The sequence below is a fragment of the Suncus etruscus genome, chromosome 11 (assembly GCF_024139225.1).
Source record: "Suncus etruscus isolate mSunEtr1 chromosome 11, mSunEtr1.pri.cur, whole genome shotgun sequence".
NCBI classification, from domain to species: Eukaryota; Metazoa; Chordata; class Mammalia; order Eulipotyphla; family Soricidae; genus Suncus; species Suncus etruscus.
The window spans coordinates 51,277,074-51,303,945 of NC_064858.1; the positions used below are offsets into that span (position 1 = coordinate 51,277,074).

Below are 26,872 nucleotides of genomic sequence, written 5' to 3' on the forward strand. Positions count from 1 at the left end.
ATAAAAAAACCTCACAAATTAAATTAATCATATATTGATTGAATTGAGTACATTGGAAAAATAACAAATCTATGAAAGCAAAAAGAAAATAAAAGTGAATATAACAATTTTAAGTTCACTTAAAAATAATTCCATTGATACCTGCTAGAATTAGGTTTTTGAAGATATGAATAAATTTGCTACACTTATGGTCAGCATACTTAGAAGTAAAAATAGGGGCTGGAGCTGTAGAATAGCAGGTAAGACTTGCACATAGCCTCACATGCAGCCAACCCAGGTTCAATTCCTGGCATCTTATGTGGTCCTCCATGCCAGCCTGGAGCGATTTCTGAGTGCAGAGTTAGGAGTAACCCCTAAGTACCACAGGTGTAGCCCAAAAACCAAAAGATAAAAAGTAAAATATAGGTAATCCAAAGAAAGAAATAAAACTTGGGAGTGTTTAAACAAATATTAATAATATATAATTTAATATGATAAATTTGAAAGTCAAATGAAAAGTGATGTTTATTAGAAAAAATACATCAAAGAATTTATTAAGCATTACATTTAGAATAACTCAGAATGTTTATAATTTAGATATTTTTATGTATGAAGAGTGGGTAATTTATATTTTATTTTATTTTATTTTATTTTATTTATTTTTTTTTGGTTTTTGGGCCACACCCTGTGACGCTCAGGGGTTACTCCTGGCTATGCGCTCAGAAATTGCTCCTGGCTTCTTGGGGGACCATATGGGACACCGGGGGATCGAACCGCGGTCCGGTCCGTCCTAGGCTAGCGCAGGCAAGGCAGGCACCTTACCTCCAGCGCCACCGCCCGGCCCCGTAATTTATATTTTAAATATGTATTTTAGAATATGATTATAAAAATCCTAGAAAATTGAAACAATAGTCTCTAATAATAGCATTTTAAAAATAGAATCAACACAGAAAATTATGTACCAAACCCAAATGTTTACTGATAAATTTATTGGTATAAATGCCTATTTTATTCTTAATATACAATATAATATATGAATATTCAATATAAATCTTATAAATATAAAATATAAACATACAATGTTAAATTTGTAAACATAAATTTACTGATGATCACAAAAGACTTCAATGGATGCTAAAATAGGTTTCCTGGTGAATTTTGGTAATCATTTTTTTAAAATTATGATTATAAGAATATTTTCTACTAAGATATATAAAGTAAACCTATTATCCATTCTATCACTTAAATTTTCCTGAACGTTCTTTCTTGCACATTAAAATAATAGAAGTTATTATTTAGCTACCAAGTACTGTCACCAGCCCTACTGGTCCCCATCATTGCAGGGCCCCAGCAGAACCGCATCCTCTGGACCTAGCACTGAATAGCCAGATCAGTTGGCCAAGTGCTTTTAGAAGTGAAGTACTGCTTGGGAAGCCCCTAAATATAAAGTAGGACCATAAGCTATGTGAGTATTAGAATACTCTAAAATATCTCTGTCAAATAAATGACACAGTAAATTACTCAGAAAATGGAAACAAAAATAATGTATGTATGAATGTCAAGGTAATATACCACATCAACAAAAAGAAAAATTAAAAACCATATAATCATATCAACAGATGCAGAGAAAGCATTTGATAAGGTCAACAACCATTCATAATAAAAACTCTCAACAAGATGCGAATGGAAGTATCTTTTCTCAATGTAGTCAAGGCCATTTACCACGCCCATGGCAAGTATTATACTCAATGGGAAAAACTGAAAGCATTTCCCCTAAGATTTGGCATTAGGCAAGGATACCCTTCTCATTACTCCTATTCAATATAGTACTGGAAGTAATTGCCATAGCGATTAGGCAAGAAAAAGATATCAAGGGCATCCAGATAGGAAAGGAAAAAGTCAAGCTCTCACTGTCAGCAGATGACATGATACTAAGGAAATCCTAAAGACTCTACCAAAAAGCTCCTAGAAACAATAGATTTATTTAGCAAAGTGGCAGGCTACAAAATTAATGCACAAAAATCAATGGTGTTCTTATACACATATAGCGATAGAGAAGAAATAGACATTGTGAAAACAATTCCATTCACAATAACATCACAGAAATTAAAATACCTTGACATGAACTCAAATAAAGAAGTGAAGGACCTATACAAAGAAAACTATAACACATTGCTTCAAGAAATAAAAAAGGAAACAAAGTTAATGGAGACACATACCCTGCTCATGGATTGGGAAGATTAACATAATTTAAATGGCAATACTTCCCAATGAATTGTACAGATTTAATTCAATAACTCTAAGGATTCCTATGGTGTTATTCAAAGAAATGTAGCAAGCATTTCTGAAATTCATCTGGAACAATAAACACCCAAGAATGACTAAAGCCACCCTGAAAATAAAGATGGGAACCATCACTTTCCTCAACTTTGAATTGTACTGCAAAGCAATAATAATTAAAACAGCATGGTATTGGAATAAAGACAGTCTCTCAGTTCAATGGAATAGACTTGAATATTCAGACATACAATTAATCTTTGATAAAGAGACAAAAAATGCAAAATGCAGCAAGGAAAACCTCTTCAATAAGTGATGTTTGGACATCTGGTCAGCCACATGCATAAAAAGCAAACTCAGGCCTCTATCTAACACCATGTATAAAGGTCAAATTCAAATGGATTAAAGACCTTGATATCAGACCTCAAACTATAAAGTATATAGAAGAAAACATAGGCAAAAGACTTTATGACATTGAAACTAAAGGCATCTTAAAGGAGGAAACACAATTGTCCAAACAATGGAAGCAGAGATAAATTACATTAAATTGAGAAGTTTCTTTGGAAATAGTGACTAGGATACAAAGGCCACCCACAGAATGTGAGAAATATTCAAACAACACCTAAGCAGATAAGGGGCTAATATCTAAGATTTACAAGGAACTGACAGAACTTAACAAGAAAAGAAACCCTTTAAACTCATCAAAAAATGGTGAGAAGAAATGAACAGACATTTCCTCAAAGAAGAAATACTGATGTCCAAAAGGCACATAAAAATGCTCCACATCACTAATCATCAGGGAGATGCAAATCAAAACAACAATGAGATATCATTTTATGCTACAGAGTCTGACTGGCACACACATAAGAACAAGATCAAGCACTGCTGATAGAAATGCTTTGTAGCCTTTTGGAAAAATAATATGGATATTCCTTTAAAAACTGGACAGGCTCATCTCCTTTGGGAGATGGCCTTTCTGGCCAGTGTGGAGGCCTTGTTGGCAATGGATTAAAATATTAAACTTTATTCCAGTTGTGTGGTCTCATCCTTCTACTCTGGACTGGAACATTTGGGGTCTCTTCTGGGATAGAACTGATGTTGACTTAGTCACCAATAAGGCTGCCTAGGTCCCTTGAACATACACTGGGTCATCCTTGAGGTATGTAAAGGCCTAAGGAAATGAAGCTCTGGGGAAAGTTTTAGAGGGGAAAAACCATATTGCTCCCAGGGAAGGAGACTAGTGGGATGACAAAGTTCTCCCAGGGGTCATAACTGGGGGACACCCACGTGGTTTCTAGTCCCACTAAGTCATTGATCTGAGTCCCAATCGAGGTGCACTTGCATCAATGCTGGGAGTGATATGTGGGTTTGAGTCCCACCATGGGCCCTCATTGGTTTAACTCCCACTGAGAGTTTCAGTCACTCTTATTTGTTGTGGTTCTATGTTCAGTGTTTTCTCTGTCTTGTCTGGTCAGAACATGGTGAGAAATTCGAGGGAGAATACCACCTGTCCTTTAGTGTTGGTAAAATTTGGTTTGAGTTCAGCAGAAATTGTGTGCTGTGTTGGCCTTGTGTGTCTTTGTATAACCCGATCTGTAAGCCTCATATTGCTCTACTAGGGAAAGGGCAGAGAAAGGTGGGGAGGCCATAAACTCCAGATTTTTCTCAATGGCCATCAAGACATAAATTTTTCCTGGAGAATATCGGCTTTGTAATTATCTCAGCTGCTTTTCTGCAATGCTTTAGTTGAGACCAGAGGAAGATTAAGTTATCTGCATTTGGATAGAGAGGGGGTAGGCGAAATAAAAAAGATCATGGAAGCTATTTGCTTTGTCGCTTTTTAGGTTGAAAATTGTCTGGAGAAAAAAGAAAGGGAGAAGTAGTCTTTTTAAATTTTCTTTTGAAAATTTTTTTTCTTTATTTAAGCACCAAGATTACAAACATGATTGTAGTTGGGTTTCAGTCATAAGGAGAACACACCTTCACCAATGCAACCTTTCCACCATCAATGCCCTTCATTTCCCTCCTTCCCCACTCCCTGCCTGTATTTGAGACAGGCATTCTACTACTCTCACTCATTAACATTGTCATGTTAGTGTAGTCATCTCTCTAACTAAATTCACCACTCTATGGAATGAGGTTCACATTGAGATTCAGTCCTTCCAGACCTCATCTCTGTGGTCTCTGGGCATAATTACAATAATGTATTTTGTTTTTCTTAAAACCCATAGATAAGTTAGACTATTCTGTGTCTCTCTCCCTCTGACTTATTTTACTCAGCATAATAGATTCCAGGTACATTAATGTATAGGAAAATTTCATGACTTCATCTCTCCTGACAGCTGCATAATATTCCATTGTGTATATGTACCACATTTTCTTTAGCCATTTGTCTGTTGAAGGGCATCTTGGTTGTTTCCAGAGTCTGGCTATTATAAATAACGCTGCAAAGAACATAGGTGTGAGGAAGGGATTTTTGTATTGTAGTTTTATGTTCCTAGGGTATATCCCTAGGAGTGGTATAGCTGGATTGTATGGGAGCTCAATTTCCAGATTTTGGAGGAATCTCCATATAGTATTTCATAAAGATTGGAATAGACCAGAAGTGAATAAGAGTTCCTTTCTCTCCACATCCCCACCAGCACTGCTTGTTCTTCTTCTTTGTGATGTGCGCCAGTTGGCATGAGATGGTACCTCATAGTTGTTTTGATTTGCATCTCCCTGATAATTAGTGTTGTGGAGCATTTTTTATGTGAATTTTGGTCATTTGTATTTCTTCTTTGACAATGTGTCTGTTCATATCTTCTCCCCATTTCTTGATGGGATTAGATTTTTTTCTTGTAGAATTCTGTCAGTACTTTGTATATTTTGGATATTAGCCCCTTATCTGATGCGTATTGAGTGAATAGTTTCTCCCATTCTGTGGGTGACTCTTGTATCCTGGGTACTATTTCCTTCGAGGTGCAGAAACTTCTCAGCTTAATATAGTCTCATCTGTTTATTTATGCTTCCACTTATTTGGAGAGTTCTGTTTCCTAAAGTTGCCTTTAGTTTCAGTGTCATGGAGTGTTTTACCTACATGCTGTTCTATATACCTGAGACTCTAATGATTCTTATGTTGTTTCTGTTGAATTGTCAAATACTTTTATTTTCATCTGTTCACATTCTTTGAGTACTTTTCAATTGTCTGCTCATTTGCTTTATGGTTCTTTTTCAGTCTCTTCTGCTGTATGGAGTTGTTCTGCATCTCATCTTCCAGTTCACTGATTCTGTCCTCGGTTGCTGTTACTCTGTTTGAGAGGCTTTGCATTGAGTGTTTTATTTCATCTACTGAGTTTTTCAGTCCTATAGTTTGAGTTTGGAGTTTTCTGCTTGTGTTCTCTTCAACTTGATCTATTTTTTCTTTGAGTTCTATGAACATCCTCCATATTAGTACTCTAAACTCCTTGTCCTTAAAATGTTAGCTATGTAGTTGGTATTCTCTGGGACATCAAAGCTGTCATCTTCATTCTCTATGCATGCTATTGTCTGGCATTGTTTCCCCATTGAGATGGTTGTAGCATGAATTTTGCTACGTGTTGTGGTGTAGTTCATGGGCTGGGAGATATATGTGACCGCAAAGCGAAGAGGAGTGGCTATGCTCCTCCCTGGTCGGTGAACAATGATGGGATCAAGTTGATAAAGTTCGCTGCGAACTCTCTGAGCCATCTCCTGCAGGGATCATAAAGCCAAAAATGGAGGGGTGCAGGGCTTTATAAAGGCAGCAGAAGGAGATGGGACCCCTTTTAGACTGGGCCACCTACCTGGTTGGTGAACAATGATGGGATCAAGATGACAAAGTTTGCTGCAAACTCTCTGAGCCATCTCCCCCAGGGATCAGAAAGCCCGGACTAATGTTTTGTATAGAGGATTCTATAGAAAAGGAGCTTAGATTCTCTAGACTCATTTTACAGTGCTCTTAGAAAAATTGCATCTTTAGAAATTATAGGAAATCAAGGTTTTCCAAATGGGATTTAAAATTACATGCATAATGGTTGTTGTATGTGTTCTGTAATTTGAGAAACATTGCTTGTTCTCTTCTCTTGACATGGTCAATATTTTTGATGTTTTATGGCATTATGTTGATTTACATAAATACAGGCAAAAGGTTTTCCTTTCTGTAGTGGGAAGTACTCCTCATGCAATCAGGAAATTTTAAAAGTCAGCTAGGGGATCCCAAAGCCCTTTTTAAGGGAACAGAGTTGAAAGGGGTTGAGGTTGAGTGACAAGCAGGTCCTTAACTTTAAAGCACTTGGCTGACACAACAGGGAGGTCATCAAGGTGGAATGGCCCAAGGAAATTGGAGTTTCTGGATCTGCACCAACTGACAACACCTCTGATCTTAGCCCTAAGAAAATTTCTGGAGGGAGGTCAGAATCTCTCCCAACCCTGAAGAGGGGCGGGGGAAAGTGACCTCCAGGACACTCCTACAGAGGGTGAGATGCCCACAGCCATCCTTCAGATCACCTTGCTGAACTGACCATTTCATCTTTACATTGGCCAAGCCTGTGTGACCATGATATGACAGATAAAGTATTGGTGCATTTATTGGTGAACCACCTGGTTTGTTCTTGTCCAACCTTCAGAAATTTTCTGTAAATAACGTGGTGTCCCAGATGGAGATTTTTCCAGTATTACTGTGTTTATGCAAAGGAACTTGCCAAAATTATTCAAATATCTGGCAAGATTCAAGGTGAAGGTGGAGAGAAAAATTATTTTTCTGTAGCTGATTGAATTAAATGCATTCTTATGGGCCTAACTTAAAGTCCGCTTTTTTAGGATAACCTATGTGGAAATGTGCTTACTGTTTGTAATAGACCAGATCATAAAGAACTGACTAGTCTGACTGGAACTTCACCAGTAAAAACTTAGCCTGAATAGGAGAAGTAACTAGAGCTGGGTTTATTGCTGTTACTGAACCTGAGCATTAGTGGGAAGACTGGTAGCATGACCTCATAGATACCCCCCAAAATGCTCAGGGAATAGGTATAATGCTATGGTGCTTTGATTTATGTTGTCTAACTTCTGTATTACTGTTTTTTTTTTTTTTTTTTTTTTTTTTTTTAAGATTATTTTTTTTTCTCTTTATTTGGATATTTTGATTACATAAATGATTGTGATAAGGTTTCAGTCCTATAAAGATCACCCCTCTTCACCAGTGCAACATTCCCGCCACCAAAGTCCCAAATCTCCCTCCATCCCACCCCACCCCCACCTGTACTCCAGACAGGCTTTCCAGTTCCCTCATTCATTCACTTGATTATGGTAGTTCTCAGTGTAGTTATTTCTATAACTGTGCTCATCACTCTTGTGGTGAGCTTCATGGAGTGAGCTGGTGTTCCAGCTCTCCTCTAATTGTCTCTGAGGATTGTTACAAAAATGACTTTTATTTTTCTTAAGACCCATAGATGAGTGAGACTATTCTGCGTCTCTCTCTCTCCCTCTGACTTATTTCACTGAGCATGATAGATTCCATGTACATCCATGTATAGGAAAATTTCATGACTTCATCTCTCCTGACGGCTGCATAATATTCCATTGTGTATATGTACCACAATTTCTTTAGCCATTCGTCTGTTGAAGGGCATCTTGGTTGTTTCCAGAGCCTGGCTATTGTGAATAGTGCTGCAATAAATATAGGTGTGAGGAAGGGGTTTTTGTATTGTATTCTTGTGCTCCTAGGGTATATCCCTAGGAGTGGAATAGCTGGGTCGAATGGGAGCTCAATTTCCAGTTTTTGAAGAAACCTCCATATCGCTTTCCATAGAGGCTGTACTAGACGGCATTCCCACCAGCAGTGGATAAGAGTTCCTTTCTCTCCACATCCCCGCCAGCACTGATTGTTCTCATTCTTTGTGATGTGCGCCAATCTCTGTGGTGTGAGGTGGTATCTCATCGTTGTTTTGATTTGCATCTCTCTGATGATTAGTGACGAGGAGCATTTTTTCATGTGTCTTTTGGCCATTTGTATTTCTTTTTTATCAAAGTGTCTGTTCATTTCTTTTCCCCATTTTTTGATGGGATTAGATGTTTTTTTTTTGTAAAGTTCTGTCAGTGCCCTGTATATTTTGGATATTAGCCCCTTATCTGAAGGATGTTGGGTGAATAGTTTCTCCCACTCAGTGGGTGACTCTTGTATCCTGGGCACTATTTCTTTTGAGGTGCAGAAGCTTTTCAGTTTAATGTATTCCCATCTGTTAATCTCTGCTTCCACTTGTTTGGAAAGTGCAGTTTCCTCCTTGAAGATACCTTTAGTCTCAATGTCATGGAGTGTTTTACCGACATGTTGTTCTATAACAAGGTCAGAGCTCTACCATTTACTGCTTCAGGGCCTGATTGATTTAAGTAATATTCCCCCTGTCTAATTGATCTGACCTTTTCAGTTGTTGAAACTGCATAACTGAACCAGTTATTTGCTCATTTAAGGTGGCATGAAATTTCATCCCTTTTTAGGGAAAGACTACAGTCCTTTGCCAGCCTGAAGATGTTACAGAAAATGGGCCTTCAGCCACACTTCCTTTTAATGTCTTCTAAGGTGGTGAAATCTCTAGAAAAAATATGGAGCAGGAAGGTCAACAGGAAAGCTTCCAGGGAAATAAGTGCTACGGGAATTCAATGAGCTAGGGCCATTGACAATTGGAAATTACACTATGCCTATCTATCCCAGAGGTTGGGTCAAGTAGCAAGAATTAACCGTACATCAACATTGAACAAGGATGGGTGGCTTAAGGAAAGGAGAAAAAAAATTATGGATTCCTTTGGTAATGTTAAGGGTAAAAGAATAAGCACCATGGGGCCAAAGAGATAGCATGGAGGTAAAGCGTTTGCCTTGCATGTGGAAGGATGGTGGTTCGAATCCTGACATCCCATATAGTCCCCTCCCCCGAGCTTGCCAAGAGCAATTTCTGAGTGTAGAGTCAAGAGTAACCCCTGAGAGCTTCCTGATGTGACCCAAAAAACAAACAAACAAACAAACAAAAAACCCAAAACAAAACAAAAAAAAGAATAAGCACCAGGTGTAGAATTTCTTCATCTCTGTCTGACCCAGTTCAGGAAAATTAATTGGAGTTTAGAGTCTGTATTGTTCTCTCCACCCCAACAGCTGTTTAAGTTGCAGGATTGAAGAAGCAAGAACTTCACAAACTGAATAAGATGGAGTCCCCGTAGACCCAGCTGACTCAGCTCATAGGACCAGGACAGAAAGCAGATAGTCCTGGTGCTCCTGCTGACTGTGGCCATGACTGTGTAGTAATTGCAGGACGACCAGCAAGAATGAGTATACTCTTACCCAGACTGTGGATGAGGGGTTTATGGGTCAGACTGTCACCTTGGAGATTCCTCCCCTAAACTTTGACTCCTGTGAATTGTTTGGGGTTTCTGGTTATGCTGTACAAGATCCCCTCCTTCTGAGGTGTGTTAAAAAAAAAGTGAATACCAACCCATGGGTTCGGGTTCTGGGACAGGGAAGTTGTCCCAAGAGCATTCTCATTTTCTGCTTGTAAAGAAGGGAGTTCCCCAAAATGTGGGGAGAGGTATTTTATATGCTACAGTAATGTGTCAGGAAAGCCACCTGACAGCACAAGGGAGCTGGACCCTGAGGCTTAGGATGAAGGTCTCAGGCAGAGTTTTGGGAGTGCTATTAACCAGAGCTCTCTGGCCCAAATATTAGCAGGGCCTTCAAAAGAATGGACCCAGACTAACTTCCTAGTGGGGGGAGCATCAGCTAAGGCAAAAAAGGAGGGAATCAACAGCTCAACTGCCTTAAAGTGCCTTAAGCCCCATAACCTTGTACCCTTTCTTGGCCCAATAACTGAAGGGGAAGAGGAACTCTTGACCATAATAATGGGGACAACAGTGTTCCAGACAACAGACTGGACTGAGGGGCATCCCTTTCCTTACCTGGACTATTGCAATGAGACAGTAGAGGCCAAATATTCAGGGACTGAATGGGACATGACTTTGAGTGTATCAAGGAACTGATCCCTGTGTGTTTGCCACTGATTTTGAAAACCCAGATGAATTTTGAATCACAGATGTCATCCCTGGCAGGAGAGAGTGGGTGAGAACTCTTCTATCAAATGTTAGCTGAAATTGCTCTCCAGAATAGGAGAGGACTAGACCTAGGCTCCGGGGGAACAATGTTTCTATGCTAATAAGTCAGAAGTTACCATGAGACACTGCAGCAGGTGAAGACTAGATTTTTATTTTATTTTTTATTTTTTGGTGGAGGATGCAGGCAACTATCAGGTGAAGGACTAGTTTATAGGAGCAAAAAAGGTGATAGAAAGATTCTGGCACCTGGTATGAACAATGGTATGAAATCCGGTATCACCTGTTATGAAAATCTGGGTAAACTTCCCGGATTAAGATGCTTGTGCTAAAGTTCCAGTATATGACCTAAAATAGGGACAAGGATGAGGAACCTTTAGGAGAATCAAAGATTTTATTCAGGTTCATAAGAAGAGGAGGAAATGTTGGGACTTGAATTCTGAACAAGGAGGGACACCATTTGTAAAGGCCACATGACAGGCTGCTTTCCCAGTTCTGAGCAGGGAAAGATGCCATTTTGGAGGGGCACACCTGGTGATGCTCAGGGGTTACTCCTGGATATGCGCTCAGAAATCGCCCCTGGCTTGGGGGACCATATAGGATGCTGGGGTTCAAACCTTGGTCCATCCTAGGTTAGCACTGCAAGGCAAAAGCCCTATCGCCTGTGCCACTGCTCCGACCCCAAAGATGCCATTTTGTAGTTTTGGTCTTCACAAGCCTATTTCCATAGACCATGCCCCAAGATACCTGGCCAGACCTAGCCTATCAGGGAAGGACAAAGGAGCAGTAGGAAAGTACCCCTAGACAATAGCCAGTCATTTTAGAGATCATCAGAAAGCTGAAGCCTCCCTATATCCTTTCCCTATAAAATCTTACTCATGACCTTGGGCAGGGCTCATTTCCTGTGGGGGATGGCCCTGACTGGCCAGTGTGGAGGCCTTGTTGGCAGACAGATTAAAGTATTAAACTTAAAAAAAAATAAAACTGGACATTGAGCTCCCATATGATTGAGCAATACCACCCCTAGGGATATACCCTGGGAACACTAAAACACAATATAATAATGCCCTCTGTAATCCTATGTTTATAGCAGCACTACTCACAATAGCCAGAATCTGGTAACAACTCATGGAATACTGTGCAGCCATTAGAAAAAATGAAGCACGAAATTTACTTCTTCATGGATGGATTTGGAGACTATTATGTTGAGTGAAATAAGTCAGAGGGAGAGAGATAAGCACACAATAGTCTCACTCATATTTGAGATTTAACAAAAATAAAGGACAGTATAATAGCACTCAGAGACAATAGACAACTATATATATATATATATATATATATATATATAGAGAGAGAGAGAGAGAGAGAGAAATACAATGCCTATCCTGAAGACAGGTGGGGTGGGAGGTAGAAAAAAATTACATATGTACATATATTTAACTTAAATGAATTTGCTAAAAACTGTAAAAATAATTTTGTAAGGTGGAAAGATATAAAATCAATAGCTTTCTGACATTAACTAAAAATATAATTGAAGAAAATGCCATTCTCATAAAGGATTGTTTATTAGGAATTCTGAGGGGACTTAGACTAATATTAAAATGACCAAACTACTTTAGTAGAGATTAAAAAAATGACCTGAATAAATGGAGACATTGTACATTACTCTGGGAAAATAAAATATTGCAGAAACTTTTATTATTTTTGAATTATTACTGGTTTTATTCAAATCCAATGATTAATTTATTTGGAATGGTGTAGTATATTGAAAAAATATTTGAAAAATAATAAAATAAAATTGAGAGACTTATGATATCAGATAAAATATAAGAGTGAGATTATGAAATATTAGGCAGACAACTACTGGGACTCAATCCAGAAATACAGGTTGGGGATATAGTTTTGTCCGTGATGGAGCCTGGTGTGGGTGAGGTTTGGATTTGATTCTCAGTAGTAGTGTCACCATTAGAACAAAAATGTAGATACAATATGAGTAATTAAAAAAATGAATATAAGACATCAAATATTAGAGATAGTTATTAAAAACTTTAAAAATACTATATAAGAACAAAAAATAAAAACCATTTAGAACTGGCTGAAGCATTCTATGAAGAGGTTTATGAACACTAAAGTTTAGTTTTTGGGTCACATCCATCGGCAATAAGGGGTTACTACTGGCTCTATGCTCAGAAATCGCTCCTGGTAGGCTCGGGGGACCATATGGGATGCCGGGATTCAAACCACCATCCTTCATGCAAGGCAAATGGCCTACCTCCATACTATCTCTCCGGCCCCAAATGAACACTGAATTTTAATAACTTTACTGGACCATGGAGGAGAAGATTTCTGAGAGTACTGAGAAGATGGTATTACACTGAAGATACTGAATGTTTTGGTCTCTCTCTCTCTTTTTCTTTCTTGAATAATAATTAGAAGGTCAAAAATTCTTTTGGGTAGGTAGGAGAGGAAAAACAGAAGAAAGTAAACTGGCTGGAAAATTTAAAAATTTCCAGATTTCAGGAAATTTTAGAAAAATCTGTGGTGGCAAACTACAGCAAATAGTTTCAAGTTCCCAGTGGTCACTGGCAATACCTTTCCTAGTCCATCTAAACTTATAGACAGGAAGATAAAATATTTGCTGAAGTTAATGCCAACTAACTGGAAGATTCTTGAAATGGTGTTGCTGCATGAGTCCCAACCAAGTACAGGATCTCAGATAATCTGCATCAAAATCAAAATAAAGAGTCCAGTTCTTTATTGGAATCAAGATAAATTTGGAATTCCAGGGGCCGGAGAGATAGCATGGAGATAAGGCGTTTGTCTTTCATGCAGAAGGTCATCGGTTCAAATCCCAGTGTCCCACATGGTCCCCCGTGCCTGCCAGGAGTAATTTCTGAGCATGGAGCCAGGAATAACCCCTGAGCACTGCCGGGTGTGACCCAAAAACCACAAAAAAAATTGTTTTGGAATTCCAATTCTAGAAATAGGCTATCCAGACTCAACCAGCCATTTCATTCATGTTTAATGGCCCCATATAATTCTATTCTATATGAGTTTGTGGATCCCATTAATAGTGCTGTATTAGGGTTCTTCTTTAGTTTGAAGAACTTAACCACAAAACTGTAATTTTATTAAATGTACACATTTCAGGAAAAATAAATTGTTTTAGTAGAAGACAGATATTGGAGAAATTTACAGTAGTTGGAGAAAGGGTCATTACTTTCATAGATCATGTTAGATTTAATAAATAATGGTAAGAAGCTTTGCAGGATATTTGAGGGGAAGGGAAAGTTGTGTAATCCTCTATAATCTTTTAAATTTGTAACTCTTGTTGGTATCTAGGTAGTGATAGAGATGAGGGACTTGCATATGACTGAAGTCAACATAGTGTCTAGGATCACTTTTAAATAACCATCTTAATTTTAAGAGAAGCATTAATATGGTGTCAGTTTTATTCCAGTTTTAGTATCCATATGTGATACATCAGCTTTTATTACTTGTTAGGGCATGATTTACATTTTATTTTGAGAGACCAGTTACTTTGGGGGGAGCCACACCCGGTGACACTCAGGGGTTACTCTTGGATATGTGCTCAGAAATTGTTCCTTGCTTGAGGGACCATATGGGATCCTGGGGGACCAAACTGCGGTCCATCCTAGGCTAGAGTGGGCAAGGCAGATGCCTTACTGGTGCCACTGCTCCAGCCACAAGAGACCAGTTATTTTTTTTTTATTATATTTTTTGGTTCTTGAGCCACACCCTGTGATGCTCAGGGGTTACTCCAGGCTATGCACTCAGAAATCGCTCCTGGCTTGGGGGACCTAATGGGATGCCAGAGGATCGAACCATGGTCTGTCCTAGGTTAGGGCATGCAAGACAGAGGCACTATCACTGTGCTTCTGCTCCAGCCCCAAAACCAGTTATTTCTTTTTCTTTTTTTGTTGTTTTTGGGCCACAGCTGGAGATGCTCAGAGGTTACTCCTGGCTATGTGTTCAGAAATCACTCCTGGCTTGGGGAACTATATGGGACTCCAGGGATTCTAACTCTGTGGTCTGTCCTAGGCTAGTGGGCACAAGACAGATGCCTTACCGCTTGCGCCACTGCTCCTGCCCCAGGACCAGTTATTTCTTAATGAATAGGAATGCTATAATCTAATTCCTAATTTCAGGGGACACAAGTTTAGATGTTTTCATATAACTTCAGTGACAACTTTTATTAAGGATTTACTACTTTCTTGCAAATTTGTACAAACCCTTTAACTGACTTCATCATTTTATATTAGGAGGCATGAATCCTTAACTGGAATGAGAAGAACCAGAAATAAGGACAATATGGGTAAAAAGGGGCAGAAACTTGGGAAGAAGTATAAAGCTGTAATAATGGAAATTGGAAGAGTAAGTGCCATATGAATTTTGAATTATAATATAATTTATATGTATAGAGTTCTCTCCTTATTATAATTTATTTAATAGTAAAAGAAGGAAATAAGCAAAATTTTATAATTATAAAATCATTCAATTTTGTAAGTTATAATGTAAGTATTCTTATAGTAACATTTCATTTTTCTATAGAGTACTTTGGATAGTAATTTTAATTGAAAGGATAATACAATGCTTTTCAATGGCTAGAGATAAGAGTTAGGTATTTGTAAATTATTGTTTTGTGTTCAGAGTTCAATTTGTAACTTTTTAAAATCTCTCATCAAGACAGATCTGATTACAAGAAAAAGAAATAAGAAAAGGGAAACGCTAAGGGAATTTCTTTCCAGAAATCCAAATATATATGAAATGATGGAACAGGAAAGGTAATATAAAATTAACTGATTTCTTGAACATATTTCCTAGATGGTTTTGAAGTTTGAAGTTTGAGCATTAATTTTTGCATTAGGGATAGTCAGAATAGAATCATTAGATAGATGAGATAACTGCCCTTAGGAAGCTAGTATGTGAGTGAAAGATCCCAGTGAAGAACAAAGCAAAAGTAGAAAAGACTGATAAGTTTTATTAATGTATGTGAAGAGGATAATATCCTATACAATAAAATTGACCAACACATGATAGCACTATCTTAGGATGGTTGGAAAGCTTCAGTTGATGAATAAATTTATTTATTGATTGGACCCAGTTTTCTTGTTTCTAAAAGTCAAATGATCAAACTTGCCATAGTAAAATGCTTAGCTTCTATTTTAATTGCTACATTTATGATTCTTAGGCATTTTAATATAACAGCTTTATTCTGTAATGAGTGTTAGATCTTTCTTTACTGGTTTAGTGATTTTGATCTTAAATTGTATCAATTGGATATTAGTGGGACAACTTTTACTTTTTGATTGTTTTTACATTCCATTTGATTATTCCTTCATTTTTAAAAATATCTTTTTAAATTTAATTGAAGAGTGATGACTTGCAAAGCACTGATAGTTGATTTTTAGGCAGATGCTATTTTAAAGCCAATCCTACTACTACTGTCAACTTTCTCCACCGTATTCTGTCCCCTCATCTTGCCCCAATCCCTTCATGCCACTTTGACAGGCTCATTATAGAGTGCAGTGGTTGTGTTTTAGAACTCAGGTGGCTTAAAATTTATTTTTTTTAGTGTTGTTGAGTCTGTCTTTTGAATTTATAGCTTTACCACTTTCCCATATCTCCAACCCTGAAGCCCTGACCCCTGTTCCCCTATTACCACCCTTTCTCTTCTTAACCTCCCTTGATTTATTTCCTTCTTTGTCTTCCCTATGTTTATGGAGGAGATCTAAGCATCCCCCTTTACTATTACATTTCCTCATTTGTAAAGCTATTTTACTATCATTATATTTATTCTATATTTTGCTAATAGAAAAAAATCACTTCATTTTTTTCACTACTTAAGGTATACAGAAAATATGTGAGCTTTTTTCATTTAGTTTTGAATAATGAATATTAATGATTATGGACAGATTGTAATTTAGTTGTCTTATCCCAGAGTCCTGTATTTTGACTGTGGGAATGAAATGTATTGAGTGAAACTGAGATAAAGGAGAGTTAAAAGAAATAGTGGTCTTTGTCACGAATGTAATACTTATGCCTTCTTTCCTGCCCTAGTTCATATTTTGAGCACTAAAAGCAATGCATAAGTTAGAAATATTTTCATACAGGGAAGGTGAGTGATTTCTTGATGCGTTTAATTAAAATATTTTTTCTTTATTAAGTATTTTCAAAGTGTATGTAATCTCTACACTTTTTTTTGTCCCTCTAGAAATAAAAGATCTGATGTTAGAAAAGCAGCACAAAAGTTCCTGTTGTATAGCTTGAGTCCTTTAGTAATTAATTATATTAAGAAAAAGAAGTTACATCACATATACATTGAGGAACTTCCCTGGAGATCCCTGATGAACCTGTATCTGGCAATTGCCTACTTCAACTTGTTTTTGACAAAACTGGTGGACCGGATAAAGGGAAAATGTAGCACTTTACATACAATGGTCAGGTATCATATAGTACTAATGAGTAATGGGGAGGGGGTGTTCCTAAGTTGTGTGCATGGGGCCTAGAGGCCATTCCTAATGGTACTTGAACAATTAAGTCAGCAGTTCAATGCAAAGGCCTGAGAATGCCTTTGATGCTTAGAGGCTTATAGTGCTGCACCTGGTGTAGCTGGTGACGCTCTGAGGAACATGTGGTACAGGGGATTGAACCAAGTTACCTAAATTTGTTCCCTGTCCCTAGCTATGCATTCTTAAATTTATGAACATAGATTATATTTTGTTGATAAAAAGTATACCTTTGCTTTTATCCTGATTTTTTTTTTAAGTTTTTGGATTACATCCAGCAGTACTCAGGGGTTACTCCTGGCTCTCCACTCAGAAATCGCTCCTGGCAGGCTCGGGGGACCATATGGGATGCTGGGATTCGAATCACTGGCCTTCTGCATGCAAGGCAAATGCCTTATCTCCATGCTATCTCTCCGGCCCCCTTTATCCTGACTTTTGATATATTTCTGAATTTCTTATTTAAAAAGTTTTCCCAAATAAGTACTCTTATTAAATACTCAATTTATGTAAATGGGTTAAAATGTAATTCCAAGAGAAATTTAATATTAATAATATAGAAGTATAGATATTTATAGGCATTAGGTAACTATTTTATTTATAGGTATATATAAAACCACAAATAGTATTTTTTCACAATGTAAACATTTTATTATTAATTGAGCAAGAATTTTTGAGTTCTTACAAATGTCTGGCTAACATACTATGGGAAAAAAAGATAAGGGGGCCAGAGAGAGAGAGCACAGCGGTAGGGCGTTTGCCTTACATGTGGTCAACCTGGGAGGAACTCAGGTTCAATTCCTGGCATCTCATATGGTCCCCTGAGCCTGCCAAGGAGCTATTTCTGAGTGCAGATCCAGGAGTAACCCCTGAATGCCGCTGGGTATTACAAACCCTCTCCCCTCCCCACAAATAGAAAATAAATCATAATATAGAATATTTTGTAAGAATCACAAAGGGGATATAGTCACTCATCCAAAAAATATCTGTTGAACTTTTCTTAGAAAGGTTACTGGGACAGGGCAATTGTTATACCAAGATAGATGGATGTACATGTAAAAGATATGGTCAGGTAAATCATGAATGTTCACCAAAAACTATATTTCATGGTAGAAGATAAAGTTCACAGAAGGCCTTTTTTTGATCACATAAAGTCTCTGACTGAGACTAACATGAAAGGCTTTGGGTAAAGAGCCACTTGGCTTGGGTCTTGATGGATAGGCAAGACCAATTAGAAGTGTGCAGTTTCAGAATTGACAGCAATGTTCTCATGGAAAGAACATGATTCAATCAAAGGCAAAACACAGGCTGATGACCCTGGATTAGTAATACTCTGACCCAAACCTAGGATATAATAAAGTAAGTTATACAAAATAAGTAGGAAGTCCACTTGGTGCTAGAACAGGGAGGAAACCCAAACTTTAATTTTAAATTAAACATAGTGAAGGACCAGTAAAAGTTTTAGAGCAAGGCTATAATAAAAGATTCCTTTAGCTGCAATATCTCATGCATCAGAGAGAAGAATTGTAATACATTATCAATTGCAAATAATTGAGTTTTGAGTAATTTAAAATATTCAGGTTGAAATTCATCAGGCATTTTGTCCCAATTTCTGTTTCTTAAGATATTTCATTTTAATGATTCTTGGACTGTGCCTACCCAGTGTATTGACAAGGGTCAATTTTCTTCCTCCTGGTGCATCTGGGATGGAGGACATTCCTCAGACTGATTAATGGGAAAAAACAGGTCTCAGGCTGATGGCTAGAGACACTATGAGACATTATTCCTTTCTAACAATGCTTATATAGAGAAGAGGAACTGGGATACAAGCAAGGTTATAGGTCCCAGGACACCAAAGATGGGTAGCCAGAGATGTGAGATGCCAGGAAAAAGTTTAACATAAACATTGGAGAGTGGGAATGTTTGGGAATGACACAAGGGGTCATAAAAGTAACCTTATCTCTCTTGACTAGAGCTCTCTGTGAGGGAGGAGTGATGCTCAGAGTCAAGCCTTTGAGTGACCTCTGATTATGGGGTGGGGGGGATGCCATAATCTCTTTCTGCTGTTCTTCCCTATCTATAGAATGGTGTGTCTCAGAGACTTTTACTTCAAGGAGAATCCCCAAATTTTTTTTATGGCTCTATTGGGGTCTCCTGGAATAGTTGTTCTATGGGGTATTCATCTACCAAGTAGTTTGGGATCATTGTCACAAGGGGATCCAACACCGGACTATACCTTGACAAAACCATGTTCTTAGATAGATCCATTGCCTACATGTACTAGATAAGATTTGCATTCAAAAAGCAGTTAGAATTCAAAGAGCAGTCTGACCAGGAAAGGACATTTGTCAGTGTGACCTATTCATGCAGTTATGACAAAGAAAACAATACAAGTCAAATAGAAATCATTACTATTCTCTGAACATTTTTGATATCCCTCTGAGAAGATGGTCTATAAATGTTCAATTTCACATGATCAATCACACAAGATGACTTGGTAGCCCAATAGGTAGAATGTGACCTCACTTGTGTCAGGGTAACATGGTGCCACACTAGATCTAATTAAATCTACTGTTCATGGATATTTATTATTTATTGATTGGCTTTGTTGAAGACTTTAACTGTTTAGGTCTTAATTTAGTAAAGAAATAGCATAAACTGGGCCCAGAGAGATAGCACAGCGGCGTTTGCCTTGTAAGCAGCCAATCCAGGACCAAAGGTGGTTGGTTCGAATCCCGGTGTCCCATATAGTCCCCCGTGCCTGCCAGGAGCTATTTCTGAGCAGACAGCAGGAGTAACCCCTGAGCACCGCTGGGTGTGGCCCAAAAAACAAAAAAAAAAAACAAAACAAACAAACAAAAAAAGAAATAGCATAAACTATGGGCATAAAGTTCTCAGCCACTAGCCTTTAGACTGGCCTGTGTCTGTAGGTATAGAAAGGTTAAAAATCACTGGCTCACTGCCTTGGTCATACTGTCAATCTGTGAATTTATATGCAGAACAGGTGCTGGTATGCTGATATGGCTGAAGTATTGCTCTAGATAACTTATTTAAATTAGGTTATTTCTAGTTAACAAAGTTGGTTTCAGAACTTTTCAAGTGAATCTTTTGTTTGTTTTCAGGGAAATAGATTTGGAAATTAAGATTTCCAAGAGAAAATTTACATTCAACAATGTTAATAAAAGCTAATAGGAAGGGGCTGGATTGGTGGCACAAGTGGTAAGGTATCTCCTTGCATGCGCTAGCCAAGAATGGACTGCAGTTCGATCCCCCAGCATCCAATATGGTCCCCCAAGCAAGGAGCAATTTCTGAGCGCGTAGCCAGGAGTAATTCCTGAGCATCATTTGATGTAACCCCCCAAAATAAAAACAAAAACAAAAAAATTTAATGGGAAAATGTCTGGCTTTGATTAAGTGCCAACAATATTTGCAATGTAAACTTTGGGAGCACTTGAAAAAAAGTTTTAAAGCTGTGAGGGTTGTATTTGGCAGTTATAATTTTCTTTTACTTACTTATTTCTAAATATTTTCCATTTTGCAGTTTCCGATCCTGTGATCCTAGTATGTTCTCATTATATAATTCAGGAACATTACTACCAACAAAAAAATTGTCTTTGGAATACTATAAAATGATGTTTGATTTTCTTCTTACATCTAGAAAAAGAAAGGCCAATGCACCATCAGGTAAAAAATAAATATTGCTTACTATCAAATTTTCTTTGCCAAAATAACATGTGCTTATACCTCATAGACAAAGATATACACACTGTTTTCCAACCATTCAGGAATTTAGTGAAGGTGTGAAATTTTATAAATAGTTCCTATTTTATTTTTAAAAAATATTTATTTGTTGGGACAAGAAAGATAGCATGGAGGTAAAGCATTTGCCTTTCATGCAGTAGGATGGTGGTTCAAATCCTGGCATCCCATTTAGTCCCCCGTGCCCACCAGGAGTGATTTCTGAGCGTGGAGTCAGGAGTGACCCCTTAGCGCTGCCGGGTGTGACCCCAAAACAAATGAACAAGAAATATTTATTTTTAAATCTTTATTTTTTTTTACTGTATTTGGCTATTTTAGTGTTGTGTTTTGACCGAAAATGGTTTGAGTATTAAATAAATGTATTTTAAAATATGAATATGCTGCCAAAGCCCCAGTAGACATACCCACACTCCACAGCCTTCAGCATATAAAAGGCCTAGTTTCACAAGTTCACAACTAACCTCAAGTCAAAGAATCATCCTAGTTCTATATCTCCTGGAGCATGTGGTCACATATACATCTATGTGACACTTCCAAATTAGACAATACTGACAGCCCAATGGAACACACCAATTAGATAGGAAAGTAGCATAGACTCACACTAATCACAATAAATGAAAACTATAACACAGAGGGCTTAACTAGCTACAGACAGTTCAGTAAATCCACAAACAATCACTTTAATAACACCATTGTGAGATATGATTTTAATAAATTTTACTGACATTTTTTGATAATTCCATTTACCATTTTGTTGTAATGAGCAATATAAAATAAATTATTTTGTGCCTGCTAAGGGGTAGGTGTGTGTGTGTGTGTGTGTGTGTGTGTGTGTAACTGGGAATGGAGTGGAGGGAAGGTCACTGGTGGTGGAATTGGTGTTTGAACACTGAATATTGAAAAGAACTATATTATGTGTTCATAATAAGAACACAACTTTATGAATACAACTGTATTATGAATTACTTTTAAATCATGGTTTTAAATAAAGTTGGGAAAATATTGGTAGCCTCATGGTTCAGACAATTTGCTAATAGTTGTTAATGTTTGAATAGGAGAAAATTATATGAAAATTTACTGATGCAGGCAGGCCTGAAAACAGTGAAATTTCTGTCTTACAGTGTGGATTTTGTATTCAACCTAGTTTTTGCTCTATGATCTAAAACTAGAAATTTTTATGACAGTGTATGCAAGATGGATGTTTTACTATTCTGATGACAGGACCAACTTATCTTTTTGGTTCGGGGACAGAAACTTCCAGGAAATAGAGAAGGAAAGTGAACAGGACTTTATCTAGGTGATCACACTATCCCTACCAGTCATTTATTTTGAATAACAATTATTTTGCAAAGATTTATTTCTGATATCTTTATGCTATTATGAATCACCTTAATAGATGATGATTTTTTTTGTTTGTTTAAGTACATCCTTTAGTGCTTGGGGATACTTCTGTCTTGGTATTGGGAGAACCTTGTAATATTGGGGATAAAAACTTGAGATCCTCCCCAACCCTTGTGCCTCTAGACCTCCCAGCCACTATCACAAAAACCCTGAGCTATGAGGAGGGGAAGGAGAAAAGGGAGGAGAGGAAGGAAGAGGAGGAGGGCAGAGGGGGAAGAGAGAAAAAGGGAAAAGGGAAAGGTGGGAGAGAGAAGAAGAGAAGGGGAAAAAGAGGGAGAAAGGGATGGGGAGAGAAAGAGAGAAGAAATGGAAGAAAGGAAGAGAGGGAGGGAGGAGAGGTAGTTAGGGGGAGAGAAGCAAATTGCCTACATCAGAGACAGGCAGGTGGGGTGACTTCAGGGGTGGGAGGGAAATGGGAGACTGGTGGCAGAAAGGGTACACTGGCGAAGGGTGGTGTACATTCTATGACTGAAACCCAACAATTAACAATTTTGCAATCATGGTACTTTTTTATTGTAAGAATTTATGCAAAAGACTAAATTGATTAACATATTGAGGTGAATTAACATAACATAATATAATATAATTAATATATAATAATACATGTAACTCAAAGAACATTTCTGATTAAAACACAATTTTTTGATCGGAATGGCTTACATTATTAGAGGCATTTTTAATTTATTTTTTTCACAAATCTTACACAGTGATATTTAAGGTACACAGTGACAATAGATGAGGGCCTTTCCACCACCAGAGTTGTCCTCCCTTCATCCCTGTTCCCAAGCATATATCCCTTATCTCCCTCCTTTATCCCCCAGAATGCTAGTGTAACTAAAAGTGGTTTCTTAAAGGTTTAGAGTCAAAGGAGCACTGTAAAAACAATGTTAGAGTGGCAATTATTGTTTGCATGGGCCCACCAAAGTATGGGGTCATGGAAAGGAAAAACTTTGGCCTAAGTACACGGAGACCCTACCCCTGAAGTTTTCTGACATAAGACCATTTCTAGGCTCTAGGCAAACTAGTTTGTCCAATCCCGTCATTGTCTGTAGTACCCATACAGTTATATTTTTCAGTCTCTGTTGTTGGTATCATGTTTCTGTACTGAAGACCCTCCTGGAATCTGTATATCCTACATTGAAGTCAGGATGGTGCAGAGCGGCGTCTAATTTCAACTCACAATTGATGGGCAATGCAGAAAGCCCTGTCCAGTATGCAGGTCATTGTTGTTGTTTAAATCTTCTCAAGGTTAAAGAAGACTCTTTTGAGTAAATCGATGTCAGAGCGGCAGTAGGGTCTTCCCTGGTAGAGAACTGCTTCCAGGTGATGTCATAGACAACTTCGGTTGTTTCGTAGATGGCTTCCCTGGTTTAGGGGTGACTGTAAAATGCCCAAACCTCTGAGGTCATCATGTCAATGTTCAGGGTGTAAGGTTCCATTGCACCACAAGATTTGTGTGTTCCTATCTCTATTAAATAAGAACTTATTTGTATGTATAGTATTTTTCATTTTAATGTGCCCATACAAACAAGGAATAATGCCAACTAGTGTTATTAGCATATAAGGGGGCTGCCAGAACAAGTCCAACAATCCCCGTGGCCTAGTTCAAACATAAGCATTAAACTGAGGGACCCTTTCACCAAAAATTCCTTATTGAACAGTTCACAAAGAGAAAAAAAGATAAAAAGTGGGGAAAATAAACAATCTAACTTAAGACAGTGGACACAATTGTCACCATTTAAGAAAATTTCTGTGTTCCCATCTCTATAAGATAAGAATGTGTTTGTATATAATTTCCCATTTTAATGTACCTATGCAAAGGAAGAACAGTATCACATGGCGAGATTGGAGCCTATGGGGATGCTAGAACAAGTCCAACAATCCAATTGACTTGGTTCTTATATAAAAGTTAAATGGAAGGATATTTCTACAAACTTTTTATTTAACAAATAACAAAGGGAAGGAAAGACAGAGAGGGACTCTTTCACCAAAAGCAATCATGGTATTTAAATAAAGCAATTAATTAAAAAAATAGAACTACCAAGTGACTCCATTGATATACATCTTGGCATATATTCCAAGAACACAACGACATTAACTTAAAGGAGATATGCATCCCACATTCATTGCTGTAGCATTTATGATAGTCAAGATTTACATGGAAACAGCCCAAATGTTCAACCATAGATGAATGGATCAAGAAGTTATGATATACATTTTCAGCTATATAAAAAGATAAAATACTGCAGTTTCTGCATCTTTAAGAGAGTTGGAGAAAGTCATCTGAGTGATGTGAGTCAGAAAAAGACAAATAGGAGCCTGGGCGGTGGCACAGCGGTAGGGCGTTTGCCATGCACAGAGCTGACCTAGGACGATGGACCGCGGTTCGATCACCCACAGCCTCACATGGTCCCCCAAGCCAGGAGCAATTTCTGAGCTCATAGCCAGCAGTAACCCCTGACCATCACCGGGTGTGGCTCCAAAATAAAGCAAAACAAAACAAAAAGAAAAAGACAAATATCGTATGATTTCACTAAAATGAGGATAAAGAAATAAAGAAAGGGCTTAGACAGTGCCCAAAGGAAACAAACCCTGAAATTGAATTGGGAGGTCAAGGGGGTGGGGAGGTATAATATTCTGTAAATATAAAACAATAACATTGGTACAATAATACAAATATAGATATATATGTATAATATGTAGGCCAAGCGTAAAAAAGTAAAAGATAGCATCAAGGGCAGTTGCAAATTGGTCAAGATGGGCTACCACAATTTTGTACATTAAACCCAACACAGCATCATTATAAGCATGTTACCTATACAATGAAAAAAATTAATTAAAATTCGGGACAGACTGAGGAAAAATAAAGGTAAGAGCCTTGCCTTTGAAGTATTCTTTGAAGATCATCTTTACCTGGAATGCCTTTCTGCATTTTCCGTATTTTTTCCTCTTAGCTAAATTTTGTCCAACATTAAGTGTCTAATTTCCTTCTCTAAAAATTGTTTCCTAGGGCCAGAGCGATAGCACAGCAGTAGGGCATTTGCCTTACACTTGGCAGATCCAGGACAGACCTGGTTCAATCCCCAGCATCCCATATGTCCCCCCCCTATGCAGGAGCGATTTCTGAATGCATAGCCAGGAGTAACCCCTGAGCATCACCAGGTGTGGCCCAAAAACCAAAAAAAAAAAAAACAAACCATCAAAACCTAAAAATTATTTCTTGATTCATTGTATTCATGATAGTTCTGTACTTTCTCCAAATTTAGTTGGCATTTTTTTCTTAATTCTTTGATGTTTTTCACCTATTTTAAACTCATCTTTGTCTTCATAACATTGTGCTTTTTCATTATATACTAGATGCAGATGAACTTTCAGCATTTATTAGTGCCAAATTGATTGAGGAAAGTACTGGCAAGAAACAAAGCCTTCAATACACTGACTCACAAATGGGCTTGGCTTTAAAGGAAAAGGACAGAAGCAATTTGAGTATACTGGATAACTTTACAAAAGTCTTTTTATTTTGCAGGAGAGCAATGGTAATATGGTCATCTTCTTTTGCTAATGTTTTATACGTGTCCTCAAATTTCAGTCTTCAAACCCATCCATGTATGACATAGAATATTCACTGACTTTCTCTCCATTATTTTAGTTTTAACTTTAACTTAACTAAGGCCTATAATGTCTCACCAGTGTCATGAACATATATGTGGTGACATCTTATTATTGTCATATATTAGAGAAAGATGAAGGTGTTCATCCATTTTGGAAATTTGTCTATGATGGTGCTGATGGCACATCATTACTTTCCTTTGTCCTGGTCTACACAGTCTTCATTGATCTTCAGACACTCCTTTACCACCCTTAGAATATTTTTTTTCCTGGTAATACTCTGGGTTCTTCCTTGGAATGATGCTGCCTCCTGGCTTACCAGACACATCAGAAATTTCTTTGGCACAGAAAATAATCTTTGATCTTTCCAGATCATTAAAAACAACAACAACAACAACATTTCTTTCACTCTCAGTTCTATAGTCTGGCCATGTGTTTTGGTAAATGCTTTTTTCTTTTATGCATTCTATTATTATAAACTTACAATTGGAATTTTAAACTGCTAAGAATTATTTTTCCATATTCTTTTAGCAGAGGGATATACATATACTCCAAATGTCTTAATATATGAGAGAAAATCTATCATTTGAGAATGAGAATGACTCACTTAATACTTTCATTTTGTTGGTGGATGAGGAGGGTGTGATTTAAAAAAAAAAAAAAAAGTAAAGTAGGGGCCGGTGAGGTGGCACTTGCAAGCGCTAGCCAAGGAAGGACCGCGGTTCTATCCCCCGGCATCCCATATGGTCCCCCCAAGCCAGGGGCAATTTCTGAGTGCTTAGCCAGGAGTAACCCCTAAGCATCAAATGGGTGTGGCTCGAAAAAAAAAAAAAAGAAAAAAAAAGTAAACTCACATCATGACCCTGGACTTTGGGCAGTTATTATTCCAGAAGTTTGTTTTTGTCTGCTTCTTTAGTGTCAGTATCCCCTAAAACTGAATGGCACAAGCAATGACACAGTTTCCTTGCTCAATGCTACATCTTAGTACCTAGAACAAATGCTATTTTGGAAGGTACTTTGACCTCTGGTGTGCAAATTCTGGCTCACTACTGACTTGACTTGACCTTGGAGAAGTTAGCGCATAATTCTTTTTTTTATCTGCAAAACAGGAGAGTAATAATGTATAGCTATTATTAGATTTAATGAGATAAATTTTTAAATCAATGTCTAGTATATATACATGTGTATAGATACATATGCTGCTCCATCTATCTTTTTTTATTACTTCAGGT

General features: G+C 37.6%; 1 protein-coding gene across 1 annotated transcript in view; it reads left to right on the forward strand.

Moving 5' to 3' along the window:
- Nucleotides 1–26,872, forward strand: part of CFAP54 (cilia and flagella associated protein 54) — a 443,326-nt gene that overhangs the window by 201,652 nt on the left and 214,802 nt on the right. Inside the window, exons 31-35 of the mRNA XM_049782938.1 lie at nt 14,628–14,739; nt 15,052–15,149; nt 16,580–16,810; nt 20,413–20,555; nt 25,389–25,567. Coding sequence (XP_049638895.1) covers nt 14,628–14,739; nt 15,052–15,149; nt 16,580–16,810; nt 20,413–20,555; nt 25,389–25,567 — 763 coding nt within the window. The remainder of the gene's footprint in view (nt 1–14,627; nt 14,740–15,051; nt 15,150–16,579; nt 16,811–20,412; nt 20,556–25,388; nt 25,568–26,872) is intronic.